Source organism: Choloepus didactylus (genome assembly GCF_015220235.1).
Source record: "Choloepus didactylus isolate mChoDid1 chromosome 11 unlocalized genomic scaffold, mChoDid1.pri SUPER_11_unloc3, whole genome shotgun sequence".
In the NCBI taxonomy this organism is placed as follows: domain Eukaryota; kingdom Metazoa; phylum Chordata; class Mammalia; order Pilosa; family Megalonychidae; genus Choloepus; species Choloepus didactylus.
The window spans coordinates 2,207,062-2,224,223 of NW_023637580.1; the positions used below are offsets into that span (position 1 = coordinate 2,207,062).

Below are 17,162 nucleotides of genomic sequence, written 5' to 3' on the forward strand. Positions count from 1 at the left end.
TCCACATCTTTTTACCCCACCTGTCTAAGGCTAAAAAGTCTCCCATTTCCAATATTTTCCTGCAAGATCCTCCCTCCATGCAGCCTTTCTTGTTCTCTTTAGAGCAAAAGGACTCGGTCTCTCTCAGATCCTGACACCTCAGTCTGGGCATCATATTCAATTTCCATTTAGTTGCTCATGTTTCAATGTACTGTCCACTCCCGTAAAGGTTTTCACTGTAGGGTGTACCCTAGTCCAGCCTTGACATGACCTATGCATCCCTATGTGACCTGGCCCCTGCTTCTTCTAAAACCCTCATCTCTCACCACAATTCTTTGGGCCAGTTACACTCTGCTGAGGGGGTTAATTAACATGCTTGCCATTTCCTTTCACTGTAGCAGTAGGATCACAATGTACACCTCCCAGAGGACTCACTGGAACCTCAGAAGCTACAACAACACTGGTCTTACATGTGCCTTGGTCTTTTGTCCTTCAATTCATCTGCATCAAATTGACTTCCCTAAAGGACTGTGGAATATTAGATGATGCCAACATCAAGTATTTGCTTCAAATTTAGTTGGGGGTTGCAGAAGGGCAGGAGAAGGGTCAGATATGCCAGAAGCTTCAAGGAATAGGAGGGAAGATAATACCTACCTGAGGTTTCTGTCCGATATGGCATGCAGAGGGGAAAGCACCACATGCCATAGGGCAGCAGGGGATGCCTTTCCCCAGGGAATAGCCACAGAGGAAGTGAAGGGAATGCATGAAAGCAATTTGCTTGAAAAGTGATGGGGGGGACACTGATGAAATGCCAGACATTCTTAGGGTACCCTAGAAGCTTCTGGGATTCACAGGGAGAAGGGAGATGGAGTATGCTTCAGCCAGTGTTTGTTGAATTGTATTATTAAGAATAAGAATATGCATTTGTTGAAATAAAAATGCCTTCTCTGCCTCTTCCCCATTATCCTCTCACTTTTTTTTAAAATCATTTTATTGAGATATATTCACATACCACGCAGTCATACAAAACAAATCGTACTTTCGATTGTTTACAGTACCATTACATAGTTCATTATACAGTTGTACATTCACCACCTAAATCAATCCCTGACACCTTCATTAGCACACACAAAAATAACAAGAATAATAATTAGAGTGAAAAGAGCAATTGAAGTAAAAAAGAACACTGGGTACCTTTGTCTGTTTGTTTCCTTCCCCTATTTTTCTACTCATCCATCCATAAACTAGACAAAGTGGAGTGTGGTCCTTATGGCTTCCCAATCCCCTTGTCACCCCTCATAAGCTACATTTTATACATCTGTTTTCGAGATTCATGGGTTCTGGGTTGTAGTTTGATAGTTTCAGTTATGCACCACCAGCTACCCCAATTCTTTAGAACCTAAAAAGGGTTGTCTAAAGTGTGCGTAAGAGTGCCCACCAGAGTGACCTCTCGGCTCCTTTTGGAATCTCTCTGCCACTGAAGCTTATTTAATTTCCTTTCACATCCCCTTTTGGTAAAGAAGATGTTCTCCGTCCCACGATGCCGGGTCTACATTCCTCCCCGGGAGTCATATTCCACGTTGCCAGGGAGATTCACTCCCCTGGGTGTCTGATCCCACGTAGGGGGGAGGGCAGTGATTTCACCTTTCAAGTTGGCTTAGCCAGAGAGAGAGGGCCACATCTGAGCAACAAAGAGGCAGTCAGGAGGAGACTCTTAGGCACAAATATAGGGAGGCCTAGCCTCTCCTTTGCAGGAACCGTCATCCCAAGGGTAAAACTTATGGTAGAGGTCTCAACCCATCAAACCACCAGTCCCCTATGTCTGTGGTCATGTTAGCAACCATGGAGGTGGGGTAGGCGAATACCCCTGCATTCTCCACAGGCTCCTCAAGGGGGCACTACATCATTTTTTTTCCTTGTTTTTCTTCTTTCTTTTTTTTTTTTTTAACTTTCCCTTATTTTTAAATCAACTGTATGAAAAAAAGTTAAAAAGAAAACAAACTTACAATAAAAGAACATTTCAAAGAGACCATAACAAGGGAGTAAGAAAAAGACAACTAACCTAAGATAACTGCTTAACTTCCAACATGTTCCTACTTTACCCCAAGAAAGTTACATAATATAGCAACCTTTCTGTGAACTTGTTCCTACTATATCCATCAGAAATTAACAGACCATAGTCATTTCTGGGCATCCCCAGAATGTTAAAAAGCTTATCTGTTCTTCTTGGATTATTGTTCCCCTTCCGTAATTACTCTACTGCTAGTTCCCCTACATTCTACATTATAAACCATTTGTTTTACATTTTTGAAAGTTCACATTAGTGGTAGCATATAATATTCTCTTTTTGTGCCTGGCTTATTTCACTCACATTATGTCTTCAGGTTCATCCATGTTGTCATATGTTTCACGAGATCGTTCCTTCTTACTGACGCGTAGTATTCCATCGTGTGTACATAACACATTTTATTTATCCACTCATCTGTTGAAGGACATTTGGGTTGTGTCCATCTCTTGGCAATTGTGAATTGTGCTATGAACATTGGCGTGCAGATATCTGTTCGTGTCACTGCTTTCCGATCTTCCGGGTATATACCGAGAAGTACAATCGCCAGATCGAATGGTAGCTCTATATCTAGTTTTCTAAGGAACTGCCAGACTGACTTCCAGAGTGGCTGAACCATTATACAGTCCCACCAACAGTGAATAAGAGTTCCAATTTCTCCACATCCCCTCCAGCATTTGTAGTTTCCTGTTTGTTTAATGGCAGTCATTCTAACTGGTGTTAGATGGTATCTCATTGTGGTTTAATTTGCATCTCTCTAATAGCTAGTGAAGCTGAACATTTTTCATGTGTTTCTTGGCCATTTGTATTTCCTCTTCAGAGAACTGTCTTTTCATATCTTTTGCCCATTTTATAATTGGGCTGTCTGTACTATTGTCTTTGAGATGCAGGATTTCTTTGTATATGCAAGATATCAGTCTTTTGTCAGATACATGGTTTCCAAAATTTTTTCCCATTGAGTTGGCTGCCTCTTTACCTTTTTGAGAAATTCCTTTGAGGTGCAGAAACTTCTAAGCTTGGGAGTTCCCATTTCTCTATTTTCTCTTTTGTTGCTTGTGCTTTTGGTGTAAAGTCTAGGAAGTGGCCGCCTAATAAAAGGTCTTGAAGATGTTTTCCTACATTATCTTCTAGGAGTTTTATGGTACTTTCTTTTATATTGAGCTCTTTGGTCCATTTTGAGTTAATTTTTGTGTAGGGGGTGAGGTAGGGGTCCTCTTTCATTCTTTTGGATATGGATTTCCAACTCTCCCAGCCCATTTGTTGAAAGACCATTATGGCTCAGTTCAGTGACTTTGGGGGCCTTATCAAAGATCAGTCAGCCATAGATCTGAGGGTCTATCTGAATTCTCAATTCGATTCCATTGATCTATATGTCTATCTTTGTGCCAGTACCATGCTGTTTTGGCAACTGTGGCTTTATAATAAGCTTCAAAGTCAGGGAGTGTAAGTCCTCCCACTTCGTTTTTCTTTTCAGAGTGTCTTTAGCAATTCGAGGCATCTTCCCTTCAAAAAATTTGATAACTAGCTTTTCCAAGTCTGCAAAGTAGGTTGTTGGAATTTTGATTGGGATTGCATTGAATCTGTAGATGAGTTTGGGTAGAATAGAATTGACATCTTAATGACATTTAGCCTTCCTATCCATGAACATGGAATATTTTTCCATCTTTTAAGGTCCCCTTCTATTTCTTTTCGTAGAGTTATGTAGTTTCTTTGTATAGGTCTTTTACATCTTTGGTTAAGTTTATTCCTAGGTACTTGATTTTTTAGTTGCTATTGAAAATGGTATCTTTTTCTTGAGTGTCTCTTCAGTTTGTTCATTTCTAGCATATAGAAACATTACTAACTTATGTGCATTAATCTTGTATCCCGCTACTTTGCTAAATTTGTTATTAGCTCTAGTAGCTGTATCGTTGATTTCTCAGGGTTTTCCAGATATAAGATCATATCGTCTGCAAACAATGACAGTTTTTACTTCTTCTTTCCAATTTGGATGCCTTTTATTTCTTTGTCTTGCTGGATTGCCCTGGCTAGCACTTCCAGCACAATGTTGAATAACAGTGGTGACAGCGGGCATCCTTGTCTTGTTCCTGATCTTAGAGGGAAGGCTTTCAGTCTCTCACCATTGAGTACTATGCTGGCTGTGGTTTTTCATAATGCTCTTTATCATGTTGAGGAAGTTTCCTTCAATTCCTACCTTCTGAAGTGTTTTTATCAAAAAGGGATGTTGGATTTTGTCAAATGCTTTTTCACCATCTATTGAGATGATCAATTGATTTTTCCCTTTCGAGTTTTTAATGTGTTGTAATACATTGATTGTTTTTCTTATGTTGAACCATCCTTGCATGCCTGGAATGAACCCCACTTGGTCATGGTGTATGATTTTTTTAATGTGTCTTTGGATTCGAATTGCAAGTATTTTGTTGAGGATTTTTGCATCTATATTCATTAGGGAGATTGGCCGGTAGTTTCCTTTTTTGTAGCATCTTTGCCTGGTTTTGGTATTAGATTGATGTTAGCTTCATAAAATGAGTTGGGTAGTGTTCCATTTTCTTCAATGTTTTGAAAGAGTTTGAGTAAGATTGGTGTCAGTTCTTTCTGGAAAGTTTGGTAGAATTCCCCTGTGAAGCCATCTGGCCCTGGGCATTTATTTGTGGGAAGATTTTTGATGACTGATTGGCTCTCTTTGCTTGTGATGGGTTGGTTGAGTTCTTCTATTTCTTCTCTGGTCAGTCTAGGTTGTTCATATGTTTCCAGGAAATTGTCCATTTCTTCCACATTGTCCAGTTTATTGCCATACAGTTGTTCATAATATCCTCTTATAATTTTTTTAATTTCTTCAGGATCTGCAGTTATGTCACCTTTTTCATTCATTATTTTGTTTATATGGGTCTTCTCTCTTTTGATTTTGTCAGTCTAGCTAGGGGCTTGTCAATCTTGTTGATCTTCTCAAAGAACCAACTTTTGGTGTTATTTATTCTCTCTGTTTTTTCTGTTCTCTATGTCATTTAATTCTGCTTTAATCCTTGTTATTTCTTTTTTTTCTACTTGGTTTAGGATTGGTTGCCTGTTCATTTTTTAGTATCTTCAGTTGATCCATTAGTTCTTTGAATTTAGCTCTTTCCTTTTTAATATATGCATTTAGTGCTATAAATTTCCCCCTTAGCACTGCTTTTGCTGCATCCGATAGGTTTTGGTATGTTGTGTTCTCATTTTCATTCATCTCTTTATATTTAGCAATTTCTCTTGCTATTTCTTCTTTAATCTACTGATTGTTTAGGAGTGTGTTGTTTAACCTCCAGGTATTTGTGAATTTTCTAAGTCTCTGATGGTTAATAACTTCTAATTGTATTCCATTGTGGTCAGACAATGTGCTTTGAATAACTTCAATCTTTTTAAATTTATTGAGGCTTGTTTTATGTCCCAGCATATGATCTATTCTGGAGAAAGTTCTGTGAGCACTAGAAAAGTATGTGTATCCTGGTGATTTGGGATGTAATGTCCTGTATATGTCTGTTAAATCTAATTCATTTATCAGATTGTTTAGGTTTTCAATTTCCTTATTGGTCTTCTGTCTGGTTGATCTATCTATAGGAGAGAGTGATGTGTTGAAGTCTCCCACAATTATTGTGGAAACATCAATTTCTTCCTTTAGTTTTGCCAGTGTTTTCTCATGTATTTTGTGGCACCTTGATTGGGTGCATAGACATTTAAAAATCTTATTTCTTCTTGCTGAATTGCCCCTTTTATTAGTATGTAGTGGCCTTCTTTGTCTCTCAAAACATCCCAGCATTTGAAGTCTATTTTATCTGAGATTAATATTGCTACAACTGCTTTCTTTTGGCTGTAGCTTGCATGAAATATTTTTCCATCCTTTCACTTTCAGTTTCTTTGTGTCCCTATGTCTAAGATGAGTCTCTTGTATGCAACATATTGATGGTTCATTTTTTTTGATCCATTCTGCGAATCTATATCTTTTAATTGGGGAGTTTAATCCATTTACATTCAACGTTATAACCGTGAAGGCATTTCTTGAATCAGCCATCTTATCCTTTGGTTTATGTTTGCCATATTTTTCCCCTCTCTCTATTAATATCCTTTATTGTACTCATACCGAATCTCTTTAGTACTGAACCTTTCTCCAAGTCTCTCTGTCCTGTCTTTGTTTCTCTGTCTGTAGGGCTCCCTTTAGTATCTCCAGTAGGGCAGGTCTCTTGTTAGCAAATTCTCTCAGCATTTGTTTGTCTGTGAAAATTTAAGCTCTCCTTCAAATTTGAGGGAGAGCTTAATGGATAAAGTATTCTTGGCTGGAAATTTTTCTCACTCAGAATTTTAAATATATCGTGCCACTGCCTTCTGGCCCCATGGTGGCTGCTGAGTAGTCACTACTTAGTCTTATGCGGTTTCCTTGTATGTGGTGAATTGCTTTCTCTTGCTGCTTTCAGAACTTGCTCCTTCTCTTCTGTGTTTGACAGTGTGATCAGTATATGTCTCGGAGTGGGTTATTTGGATTTATTCTATTTGGAGTTCGCTGAGCATTTATGATTGTGTATTTATGTTGTTTTAGAAGATTTGGGAAGTTTTCCCCAACAATTTCTTTGAATACTCTTCCTAGACCTTTACCCTTTTCTTCCCCTTCTGGGACACCAATGAGTCTTATATTTGGACGTTTCATATTATCTATCATATCCCTGAGGTCCATTTCAATTTTTTCAATTTTTTCCCCATTCTTTCTTTTATGCTTTCATTTTCCATTCTGTCATCTTCCAGGTCACTGATTCGTTGTTCAACTTCCTCTAGTCTTGTACTATGAGTGTCCAGAATCTCTTTAATTTGGTCAACAGTTTCTTTAATTTCCATAAGGTCATCCATTTTTTTATTTAGTCTTGCAATGTCTTCTTTATGCTCTTCTAGAGTCTTCTTGATTTCCTTTATATCCGATACTATGGTCCCATTGTTCATCTTTAGTTCTTTGAGTAGCTGCTCTAGGTGCTGTGTCTCTTCTGGTATTTTGATTTGGGTGCTTGGCCTTGGGTTATCCATATCATCTGGTTTTTTCATATGCTTTATAATTTTCTGTTGTTTTTGGCCTCGTGGCATTTGCTCAAATTGAAAGGGTTATTTTAGGGTTTGTAGACCTATTGAAGTCCTTATCTCTAATTTATCAGATCTACAGCTTCGTGGAGTACACTTTCTCTAACTAACCAGCAGGTGGCATCCACAAGCCACCTGTTCTCCACAAGCCAGTTCTCCCCTGCTTAGCCTTTTTGGTGAGTGGGGGAGTGAGTCTTGTGGGGCCCAATTGGTGTACCAAGCTTGCGGTGTAGTTGGTGTTGCCTGCCCTGTATGTGGGGCGTGTTTCTGGGCAGTCGGGGAGGGGGGTGGCCCTAACAATCAAATCTCCCTGGTGATCCTAGAGTTTTAAAGCTGGTGCAATAGTCTAATCCTTCAGTTCAATCCTGCCTCAGTTTGTCTCTGCCACTGACCCACAAGTCCTTGGTATTGGCGTATGGCTCCAGAGACTTGCAAGTGGGCCCCTCTTCCAGGCTGTGCGCCCCGGGTCCTCTGTTGAGGGATGACTGTGCTATGTCACAGGTGAGTGCCGTCCCCTCAGGGCAGTTCTGGGCTGCTGGGCTGTGTAGGGAGGCTCCCAGTCTGCTCAAATGATGGCTGAATGGGGCTTTGTTAATTCACACTGCTCCACCTTCCCAACTCTGGGACAATGTGCTGAGGTTGCAGGGAAGGCTAATGTCCACGCCCAGTTTTGTGGTGTGTGCCTGTTATTTGAAGCCCTTCCGTCACACTGGGTTGTCTGGGGCAGCTCTGGGCTATGGGGCTGGCGATGGGCAGGAGTGTTTCCTGTCCACCAGGATGGTGGCTGTGAGCGGACACCCCCGTTTTCTTGGGAAGTTGTGTTGTTTAGTGAATTTTCTCAGCCACTGAATTATTGCCTTTTGTCTCAGAGCTCTCTTAGTTCTGCTCTTTACTTGACGTGCCCAAATTGAAAGTCTTTGAAGCTTTCTGTTTTGGGCTTCTTAGAGTAATTGTTTCAGAAAAAGAAAAAAGGATTAAAAAAAAAAAAAAAAAAAGGGTCCTCCTCAGAGATCTAATGGGTTATTGAAATGCTAAGAGACAAAGCAACCAGGGCCATTAAGGAAAGGTCCACAGGGCAGAGAGATCGGCTTTTCTTCGGGATTTGCATATGCGCCTTAGGGCCTGAGCTCCGCCCTTCCCCTTTCTGTGTTCACCAGAACTCTAAAAATCCTCTGCTTTATTTTGGAGTTTTTCGTGTTGTTTTTTTTTCTATGCCTGTCTCCTCTCTGGGCTGGCTGCTGCTCACAGATTCTCTGGTGTCTGGTCTCTGTCTATCTATGGTTGGAGTCTGTATCAGTAGAATGAGTTTCCGATAAGAGCAGCCACTGCAGTTCTCCCTTCTCCTTCTTGGAGCTGACAGCCCCTCCTCCCACGGGACTGAGCCTGGCAGGGAGGGGCGCTGGTCCCCTGGCCACAAAAACTTACAGATTTCGCTGATCTCAGCAGTTCGACATTTTCATGAGTGTTGTATGAAGCATGCCCAAAGACAGATTGCTCTGTGGTGTCCAGTCCACGCAGTTCCTGGCTTTCTACCTACTTTCCTGGAGGAGTAACTAAAACATACAGCTCACCAGTCTTCCATCTTGCCCCGCCTCTTATCCTCTCACTTTTAAGCCTATCTTATCTCTACTCATCAGAGCTTGGAAATACATTGTTAAGGGATCTGTATAAGGGCAGCCCTATACACTGGCAGAAGTTCTATCTGGGCAGAGCACTTGCATGGTTTTGTTTGTAGCTGTAAGGCCAGTGTTGAGATGGTCACCAAGAGTTTGTGGAATCAAAGAATGAATGTACTTATTCCACTGACTGCCTATTACAGAGAGACAAGTAAAAGAGGTGTGACCTTATCAAGTGATTCTTCTTCAATTATTTTTTGATACATTGACAAGTCAATATAAATGATCACCAAATAAATTCAATATTCAGGTTTATTTATAAAAATATATTCACCTAATACAACTGTTTCATCCATAATTATTATGAGATAAACATTATTGTTCATTTTAAATGTCATGAAAGATTTCAAGCATCTTGCTTTTATAATCTCATTTGATCATCAAATAATATAGGGCCCAGAGAGATTAAGTGATATGCCAAAGGCATTCCACCTTAAACATGGCCACAAATCCAGAGGTGCAGGTGTCAGAAGCCACATTTTAAAACAATACATGTTTTTCTCATGAACTTCCTTCTATCTCACTCAACCCTAACCCTAACCCTATCCATAAACCTATCCATATCCCTATCCCTAAATATAACCCTAAGCTGAAACCTAACCCTAATGCTACCCCTAAACCTAACCCTACACTAACACTAACCCTAATCCTAACCCTAACCCTAACCCTATCCATAAACCTATCCATATCCCTATCCCGAAATAACCCGAAGCTGAAACCTAACCCAATGACCCCGAAACCGAACCCGAACACGAACGCGAAGCCGAGGCCGAGCCAGAAACCGACCCAGAGCCCGAGCCCGAACCAGAACCCGAACCCGAAAGGAAAACCGAACCCGAAGCCTACCCCGAAGCCTAGCAGAGCCGAACCGAACCCAACACGAACCCTAACCCAACCTACCAAACCCTAACCACAACCCTAACCCTAATCCTAACATTATCCTTAACCTAACCTGATCGCTATCCATAACCCTACCCTATACCTATCAAATCCCTAATCCTGTTCCTAACCCTCTTCCTAAACCTATTCCTAACCCTAACACTATTCCTAACCATAAACCTAACCCTATACGTAACCCTAACCCAACCCTAACAGTAACCCTCAAACTGGGAACAGAATGGGAGAAGCTGCTTTCGGAGAGGCTTTAGCCTGGGAAGCCTGTGAGGTTGGGGGCAGGGATCTGGCTGGACCACATGGGTGGGGGCTTGGGATGCTCTTTCCTTGGAGGAACTCTGTGCACATGTGAAGCTGTTCCAGGGAAGGGCCCATTAATCCTAATCCTTACCATAAACCAATCCCTAGACCTAACATTTTCCCAAGGATCTGGCTGGACGACGTAGGGTGAGGGGTGGGTGTGCTCTTTCCATGGAGGGGGGCCTGATGTGGGAATATGTAGCTTGGAGGGGGAAGAGCACATTTCCCCTAACCTTAACCCTAAACCTAAAGCTAACTATAAGCATAAAAATAACTTAACTCTATCCATATTCCTATCACATCCCTAACCCTAACACTAACCCTTACCCTAACCCTAACCCTATCACATACCTAACCCTAATCCTAATCCTAACCCTAAACCTAACCTGATCCCTAACCATTACCCTGGAACCAGCACAGGAAGCAATGCTTATGAAGAGGCTTCTGTCTGGGCAGCATGTGGGGTTTGGTTCAGGGATCTGGCTGGACCATGAGGGGTGGGGTGTGGGTGTGTTCTTCCCAGGAGGCCTGCTGTGGGCATGTGAAGCTGGGCTGTGGAAAGCATGATTAAAGTAACCCTAAACCTACCCATAACCATAACTCTAACTCTAAGCCTAACCCTAACCCTATCCCTAACCATAAACCTAACCATAAACCACAAAAACCTAATCTATCCCTGTATATACCTATAACAAAACCTAAATGTAACACAAAACCTATCCTATATCTATCCCTATCCCTATCCCTAACCCCAATTTTTAAAACCCAAACCCTAACCCTAGAACTAATCCTAAGCTTATGCTTATCCATAACCCTAACCCTAACCCTAAATCTTAACCTTAACCTTATCCCTAAACTTAACCCTAACCCTAACCCTAACCCTTTCCTGAAGGCTGGCTGTGGGTATGCAAAACTGGGCATGGAAAGGGCTAACCCTAACCCTAACCACAACCCTAACTGTGGCAGGATAACAGGAGAAGTTTCAGGAGAGGTTTCATTCTTGGAAGCTTGTGGGGTTGGGGTTGGGGCGGCATCCAGCAGGGATCTAGCTAGATCAAGGTGGGTAGTGTTGTGGGTGCTCTTTTCCTTGTGGGAGGCAGGGGTGGGGGTTGGGGTGGCAGTGCAGAAGGTGGCACCTTCTCGGGGCCTGCCCGCTCTGCCCTTGTGCTCACAGAATGTTTCCACTGCTGCACCAAGGGCACAAATCTTGTCATTCAGCAGGATTTGGAATTCCTGGAGAATCGCCTTCATGAAAAGCTGGAAATAATTTCTTTATATTCCATCTCTTGGTTTTCTGTTTTGTTGTGTTTCAGAGGAACGTCAAGAAACCATGAACAACTTCAGTAATGAAGAGTTTGCATTTCCTTGATGGAGACTTTACTGTCAAGAACATTCTGGATCAAAAAATTAATGAAGTATCTTCTTCTGACCATAAAGGTACCATCTATGTTTCAGAACTTGGAGACATTCTAAAGAAATACCTAATATGGTTAAAAGCTCTTCCTTGTGTCACTCCCTTCTATGCCTTCAAATGTAATGACAGCAGAGCCATAGTGATGACCCTGGTTGCCATTGGGACAGAATTTGACTGTATTATTGCAAGATTGAAATACGGTTGGTGCAGAGCCTCAGGGTACCTCCTGAGAGGATAATCTATGCAAACCCTTGTAATCAAGTGTCCATAATTAAGTATGTGGCCAAAAATGGAGTTGAGATGATGATGTTTACAGCGAGGTCGAGTTGATGAAATTGGCCAGGTCACATCCAAAGGCAAGGTTGATTTTGCATACTGCCACTGATGAAACCAAAGCAGTCTGTTGCCTCAGTGTTAAATTTGGAGCCACACTCAAATCCAGCAGGTTTCTTTTGGAATGCACTAAAAAGCTGGATATTGATGTCATTGGTGTCAGCTTCCATGTTGGAAGAAGCTGTACTGATCCTGAAACCTTCTTGCAGGCAATCTCGGATGCCTGCTGTGTCTTTTACATGGGAGTCAAAGTTGGTTTCAGCATGTATCTGCTTGATATTGGTGGTGGCTCTCCTGGATCTGAGGATGGGAACTTTAAATTTGAAGAGATCACCAGTGTAATCAATCCAGCATTAGACAAGTATTTTCCATCAGACTTTGAAGTGAAAATCACAGCTGAGCCAGACAGATATTATGTTGCATCAGCTTTCACTCTTGCAATGAATGTCATTGCCAAAAAAACTTGTATTAAAGGAACAGACAGGCTCTGGTGATGAATATGAATCCAGTGTACAAACCTTTATGTATTATGTGAGTGATGGAGTATATGGGTCATTTAATTGCATCCTCTATGATCATGTACACATAAAACCTCTTTTGAAAGAGTCCCAAATGAGATGAGAAATACTATTCATCAAGCATACGGGGATTGACTTGCGATGGCCTGGATCAAATAGTGGAGTGCTCTGACCTGCTAGAAATGCATATGAGTGGCTGGATGCTGTTTAAGAACATGGACTGCTTCTACTTTCAACAGCTTCCAGAGGCCCATGATCCACCATGTGATGTCTCGGCTGACATGGCAACTCATGCAGTGAATCAAGAACCATGATTACCATCCAAATTAGAGGAACAGGATATCAGCATCCTGCCTGTGTCTTGTGCTTGGGAAAGTGGAATGAAATGTCACCTGGCAACTTGTTCTTCAGCTAGTATTGATGTGTAAATGCCATTTTTGTAGCTGTTAACTGTGAGTTTGGCTTCAATTAAGGGATTTGGGGAGACCACCTAACTTAATTACTGTTAGATTTGAAATGTCTTTGTATGAGTGGGATTGGCACAGATGCCAACCTGGAAGACTGGAAGACTAGGATGGAAGACTAGGAGATGGGTCAAAATTATCTGTGTTCTTATGGAAACTACTTGATTATTTGTTTTATATGCATTTTTATTCACTTTTAAACATGTTTCTAAAGGGTGCCTCTCAGCTGTTGAGCAAGCATTTGTAGCTTGTATAATGGCAGAATGGGCCAAAATCTCCATGTGGTGACCTGTTTAAAAATAAAGTATATTGAAATGAAAAAAAAAAAAAAACAGGAAAAGAAAAGAATCACAGAAGGGGCAATGAATTTTCAGAGATGTGCAGGTAAGAAACCAACAAATAGGATAAATTTATAGACCACAATTTCAAAATATCCACTTCTTTCCACACTTGGGAAAACATTAACTTTGCAGTTGTTATTGGCAAAATTCTAATTTCCTTCTAAGGGCCATAGAATAATGGATTTCCTCCAGGCATGGAAATAGAACACACATTTCAAGCATTTTGCATATTTACTTTTTATGTAGAAAATTACATTTAAGCATATTTTTCATTGCCAGCAAAATATCTTTATTCCTAAAGCTGTAGATTAGAGGGTTAAGTGTGGGTGTGAGGATGGTATAGAATATCGCCAAGAATTTATCCTGACCTGGAGTGTGGTAGTGTTTAGGTCTCATATATGTGAAAATAAATGGCCCATAGTACATGATGACCACAATCATGTGGAAGGAACAGGTAGAAAATGACTTTTTCCATGCCTCTGATGATTTCATTTGGAGGACGGTGAGGAGAACTTGGACATAAGAAGCTGATATCATGGAGAAAGGGATCAGCAGGAAGATGATACCACTTACATAAACTCCTCGTTCATAGTGTGATGTGTCTACACAGGACAACTTCAACATGGCTGGTATTTCACAGAAAAAGTGATCAATGGCTCTAGAACCACAGAAGGAGAGATGGAGTACATGAGCTGTGTGAACTGTGGAGTTGATGGTCCCAACGAGCCAGGACCCTCCGGCCATGAGAACACTGACATGCTCATTCATGAGAATTGGATAGCGCAGTGGGTGACAGATGGCTGCATAGCGGTCATAGGACATGGCTGCCAGGAGGAGGCACTCACCACCCAGCAGGGTGAGGGACAGAAATATCTGGAAGCCACAGCCAGCAAATGAGATCGTTTTCCTGCCTGACAGAAAGTCAGCGATCATTTTGGGAACAATGTTGGAAATATGTAAGATATCCATGAAAGAGAGATGTCTGAGCAGGAAATACATAGGAGTATGGAGATGTATGTCTTTGCAGATAAGCAGGATCAAGACTGTATTTTCTGTTATAGTTATAATAAAAATCAGAAATATAAAGGAAAAGGAGACCAGACTTGTTTGGGAAGAGAATAGTCCCAAGAGGATGAAATCACTGCTGAAAGTGTGATTCTCATATCCCATCACAAATCTCCCAGTTTACCTAAAAGGAAAAAAATAAGTAAATAAGAGATGAATAGAAAAGGAAGAAAAAGGACTGTAAAACCTAGGCTTATTACATATATCTGTAGAAGTAAATGAGAGCTAGAAATGCATATATCAAAATCAAATCAAAGGACTATCAACCACCTATGACTTGGGCATGTTTTACAAGATAAGCACTTATTTGTTTAACTAACGGTATTTAGTATGAGTGGGCTGTTGAATCCTTGTAATCTGAAAATGTTAATTACATATTCTTCTCTGTGACTGTTTTGTTAATATATCTTCTTCGCAGTGAAGCCTACCTAGGAACATCCTTAAAATCACAATATTCTACTCCCACCCAGACTATCTCAATCCTCTTTACTCTGCTTGCTTTAGATTTTCATGAATCAATTTTCAATTTCTGTCATATGAAAAAAAATATGGTATGTCTCTTTATTTTTTATTGTCTTTCTCACACATCAGAAATTAAATTTCATGATGGAAGATTTTTGTTTTTTTCACTTCTCTAAATAAGTGCCTAGAAATGTGCCTGGCATGTAGCAGTTGGTCAATAATATTTGTTGAATACATGAATGGTTTGTGGAACTTGATTTCCCCCTGATTTGTTTTCATTTAGATGAAGATGGTAGAAAATGAAAAGTGCTATGTCTAAGACTTTCATAAATAATAACTAATTAAGTGCTCAACAAATCTTAGTTTAACCTATTTTATAAAATTTGACACATACTTATATTGTAATTTAAAATATGAATATTTATATAGTCAGAATTAACAATTCATGTTTAACAACACAATTTAGTTTTGCCTGTTTTTTTTAAATTTATTGACATTAAGTAATAATTTATTAATTTTAAACATATGGGATCATAGGTGTTAGAAATACTATTTATTACTACTTGCATATTGGTTACTTAAGTATTGACTTTATAATTATCTGTGTATTTTCTGTATGTAAAAAAATCCCACAATATAAATACATAAGTACACAAATACATACACATGCATACATATGTACACACACTTACATTAATGTAATTTTTTAAAACACCAATTGAGATTTCTAGCTTTCAGTAAATTCTAAGATCATCAAAAACTAACAACAAATATAAAACAATGTTTTTCTATCTTATTAACAAAGTATAAGTTTGAATAAAATGAACTGTTATTTCATTTTGGTGATATATTTTACTATTCAAAGTGGAAATAATCACTGACGGGATGAATGATTTTTTTCTGAATTTTGCTTTTGTGAATGATGTTGGAATTCTTCATTAGAAATCCCATAATCCTATTTTTGCCACCTATATTAACTCTTCTTTGTTATGACTTCAAGAATTTTTAAAGTTTAGCAAATTTATCAGGTTTGTGACTATGTACATGTATTACTAAGCCCTTGCTACTTTGATTGGATTGACCAAACTACTCAGTAAGATTTGGTGTTCAAGTAAGGGCTGAAATGTTTACCGTGAGCTGGTTGACCACAGTAAATATCCAAGATCAATGAATACTATTGACAACTTAATTTCAGTAGTGTTCATACATATGTGTATCCAAAGTTGTTGGCTTTCCCCTCTCTTCAGAATCATTCTCTTTCCAATTTTTCTTTTTTTCACTTTATTTACTATAGTTATTTTTATTCCAAAGTTAAGAATCCATGTTCAATATCAAGAAGCAGGCACAGTATCTCTTTACTCTGACTCCTAAGTGCATAAGACAGCTCCTTGCCCTTTGTTTGTGCTCATTACACACTTGTTAAAAGAATGATATTCATATTTTTCTCTATCCTCTCATATGAATATGTTCCCAGGGATACATGAATTCTTCTTTTCCTTTATATCTTATTTTGAGATACACTTTTTGAGTTTCCATGTTGTCCACACAGTAATAGCTACATTATGTCTTCAGAAATTGGAAGCACTCTATAGTTTAGTTCTTAATTCCATCATCTCACTTCTACCACCTTCTCCCAATTACCATGATGGCACATGAAGTTTCTACAATTCTTTTTTATAACTCTTTGCCAATTCCATGTCTCAGAAATTTGTAAAACAGTCCAAGAATGTGGGAATGACAGTTGAAGTCACATCTGCTATGACATGCTTTTGGATTATGTTGGAAAACTATAGTTGAACTCAGAAAAGTATGCTCTAGTGTGAGCTTGCTAATTCTAAATTAAAAAATGTAGAAAGCATGTTTCACATATTAAGTACCATGTTCCACACATATGAAACTCTTTTTGAGTGTGAAGTCTCTTTTTCTGCCAACTATCTCTGAAAGTATCCCCTGTTTAATTATTCTAAATGTTGGAGAAGAGAAGCAACACACAGTTATAAAACAACCACCTTTTATAGACTTGGAGGCTAATCACAGAATATGCTCTTGCAATATGGTCTTATTATATGACCATTATTCGTAAGTGTTTCAGAATATTTTCATCTAAGATTTTTAAAAAATTATAAAGTATATTTTAAGAATGTTTTTTTCTATATATACATCAAATATTTATAACTTGAAAGAAGGAATGATTGAGTACATTCAATTTTGTCCATATAAACTGTCTCAATATAAACTGAGTTTAAATTGGACACTTTCTTTTAGGGCAACAAATAATGTGGTTATCAAGAAAGGAATAAAAATAGAATTGTTGTGAATCATGTAGCTCATTTAATATTAAAAATAAAAATGGAAATAAAAGACCACAGTTATATTTTACACAGATCACACTCGCTTCAAATATTAAGCTCATCAGATTAAAGTTATGCTTGTGCCAGATTGAACACCACATCAAAAAATTCTTCATTCACAAACAAGATATTTGGCTCCTTCAATTAATTAGGCCAATGAATTCAAACATTTTGACAAGTAGCAAATTTATGATTTTGATGGTTGCACT

The 17,162-nt window shown here is 39.2% G+C and overlaps 1 protein-coding gene and 1 pseudogene across 1 annotated transcript; one reads left to right on the forward strand and one right to left on the reverse strand.

Moving 5' to 3' along the window:
• The first annotated feature begins 11,335 nt into the window (after nt 1-11,335).
• LOC119524646 lies at nt 11,336-12,698 on the forward strand (annotated as a pseudogene).
• Nucleotides 12,699-13,306: 608 nt separating this feature from the next.
• On the reverse strand, nt 13,307-14,245 carry LOC119524676 (olfactory receptor 2AJ1-like). Its single transcript, XM_037823364.1, has one exon. It carries the CDS (start codon nt 14,243-14,245, stop codon nt 13,307-13,309), a length of 939 nt encoding a protein of 312 aa, XP_037679292.1.
• Between the last annotated feature and the right edge of the window lie 2,917 nt (nt 14,246-17,162).

What these genes read in the sequence shown, in the direction of transcription:
- LOC119524676 (XM_037823364.1), bottom strand. Translation starts at nt 14,245, where the DNA reads ATGGGATATGAGAATCACACTTTCAGCAGTGATTTCATCCTCTTGGGA.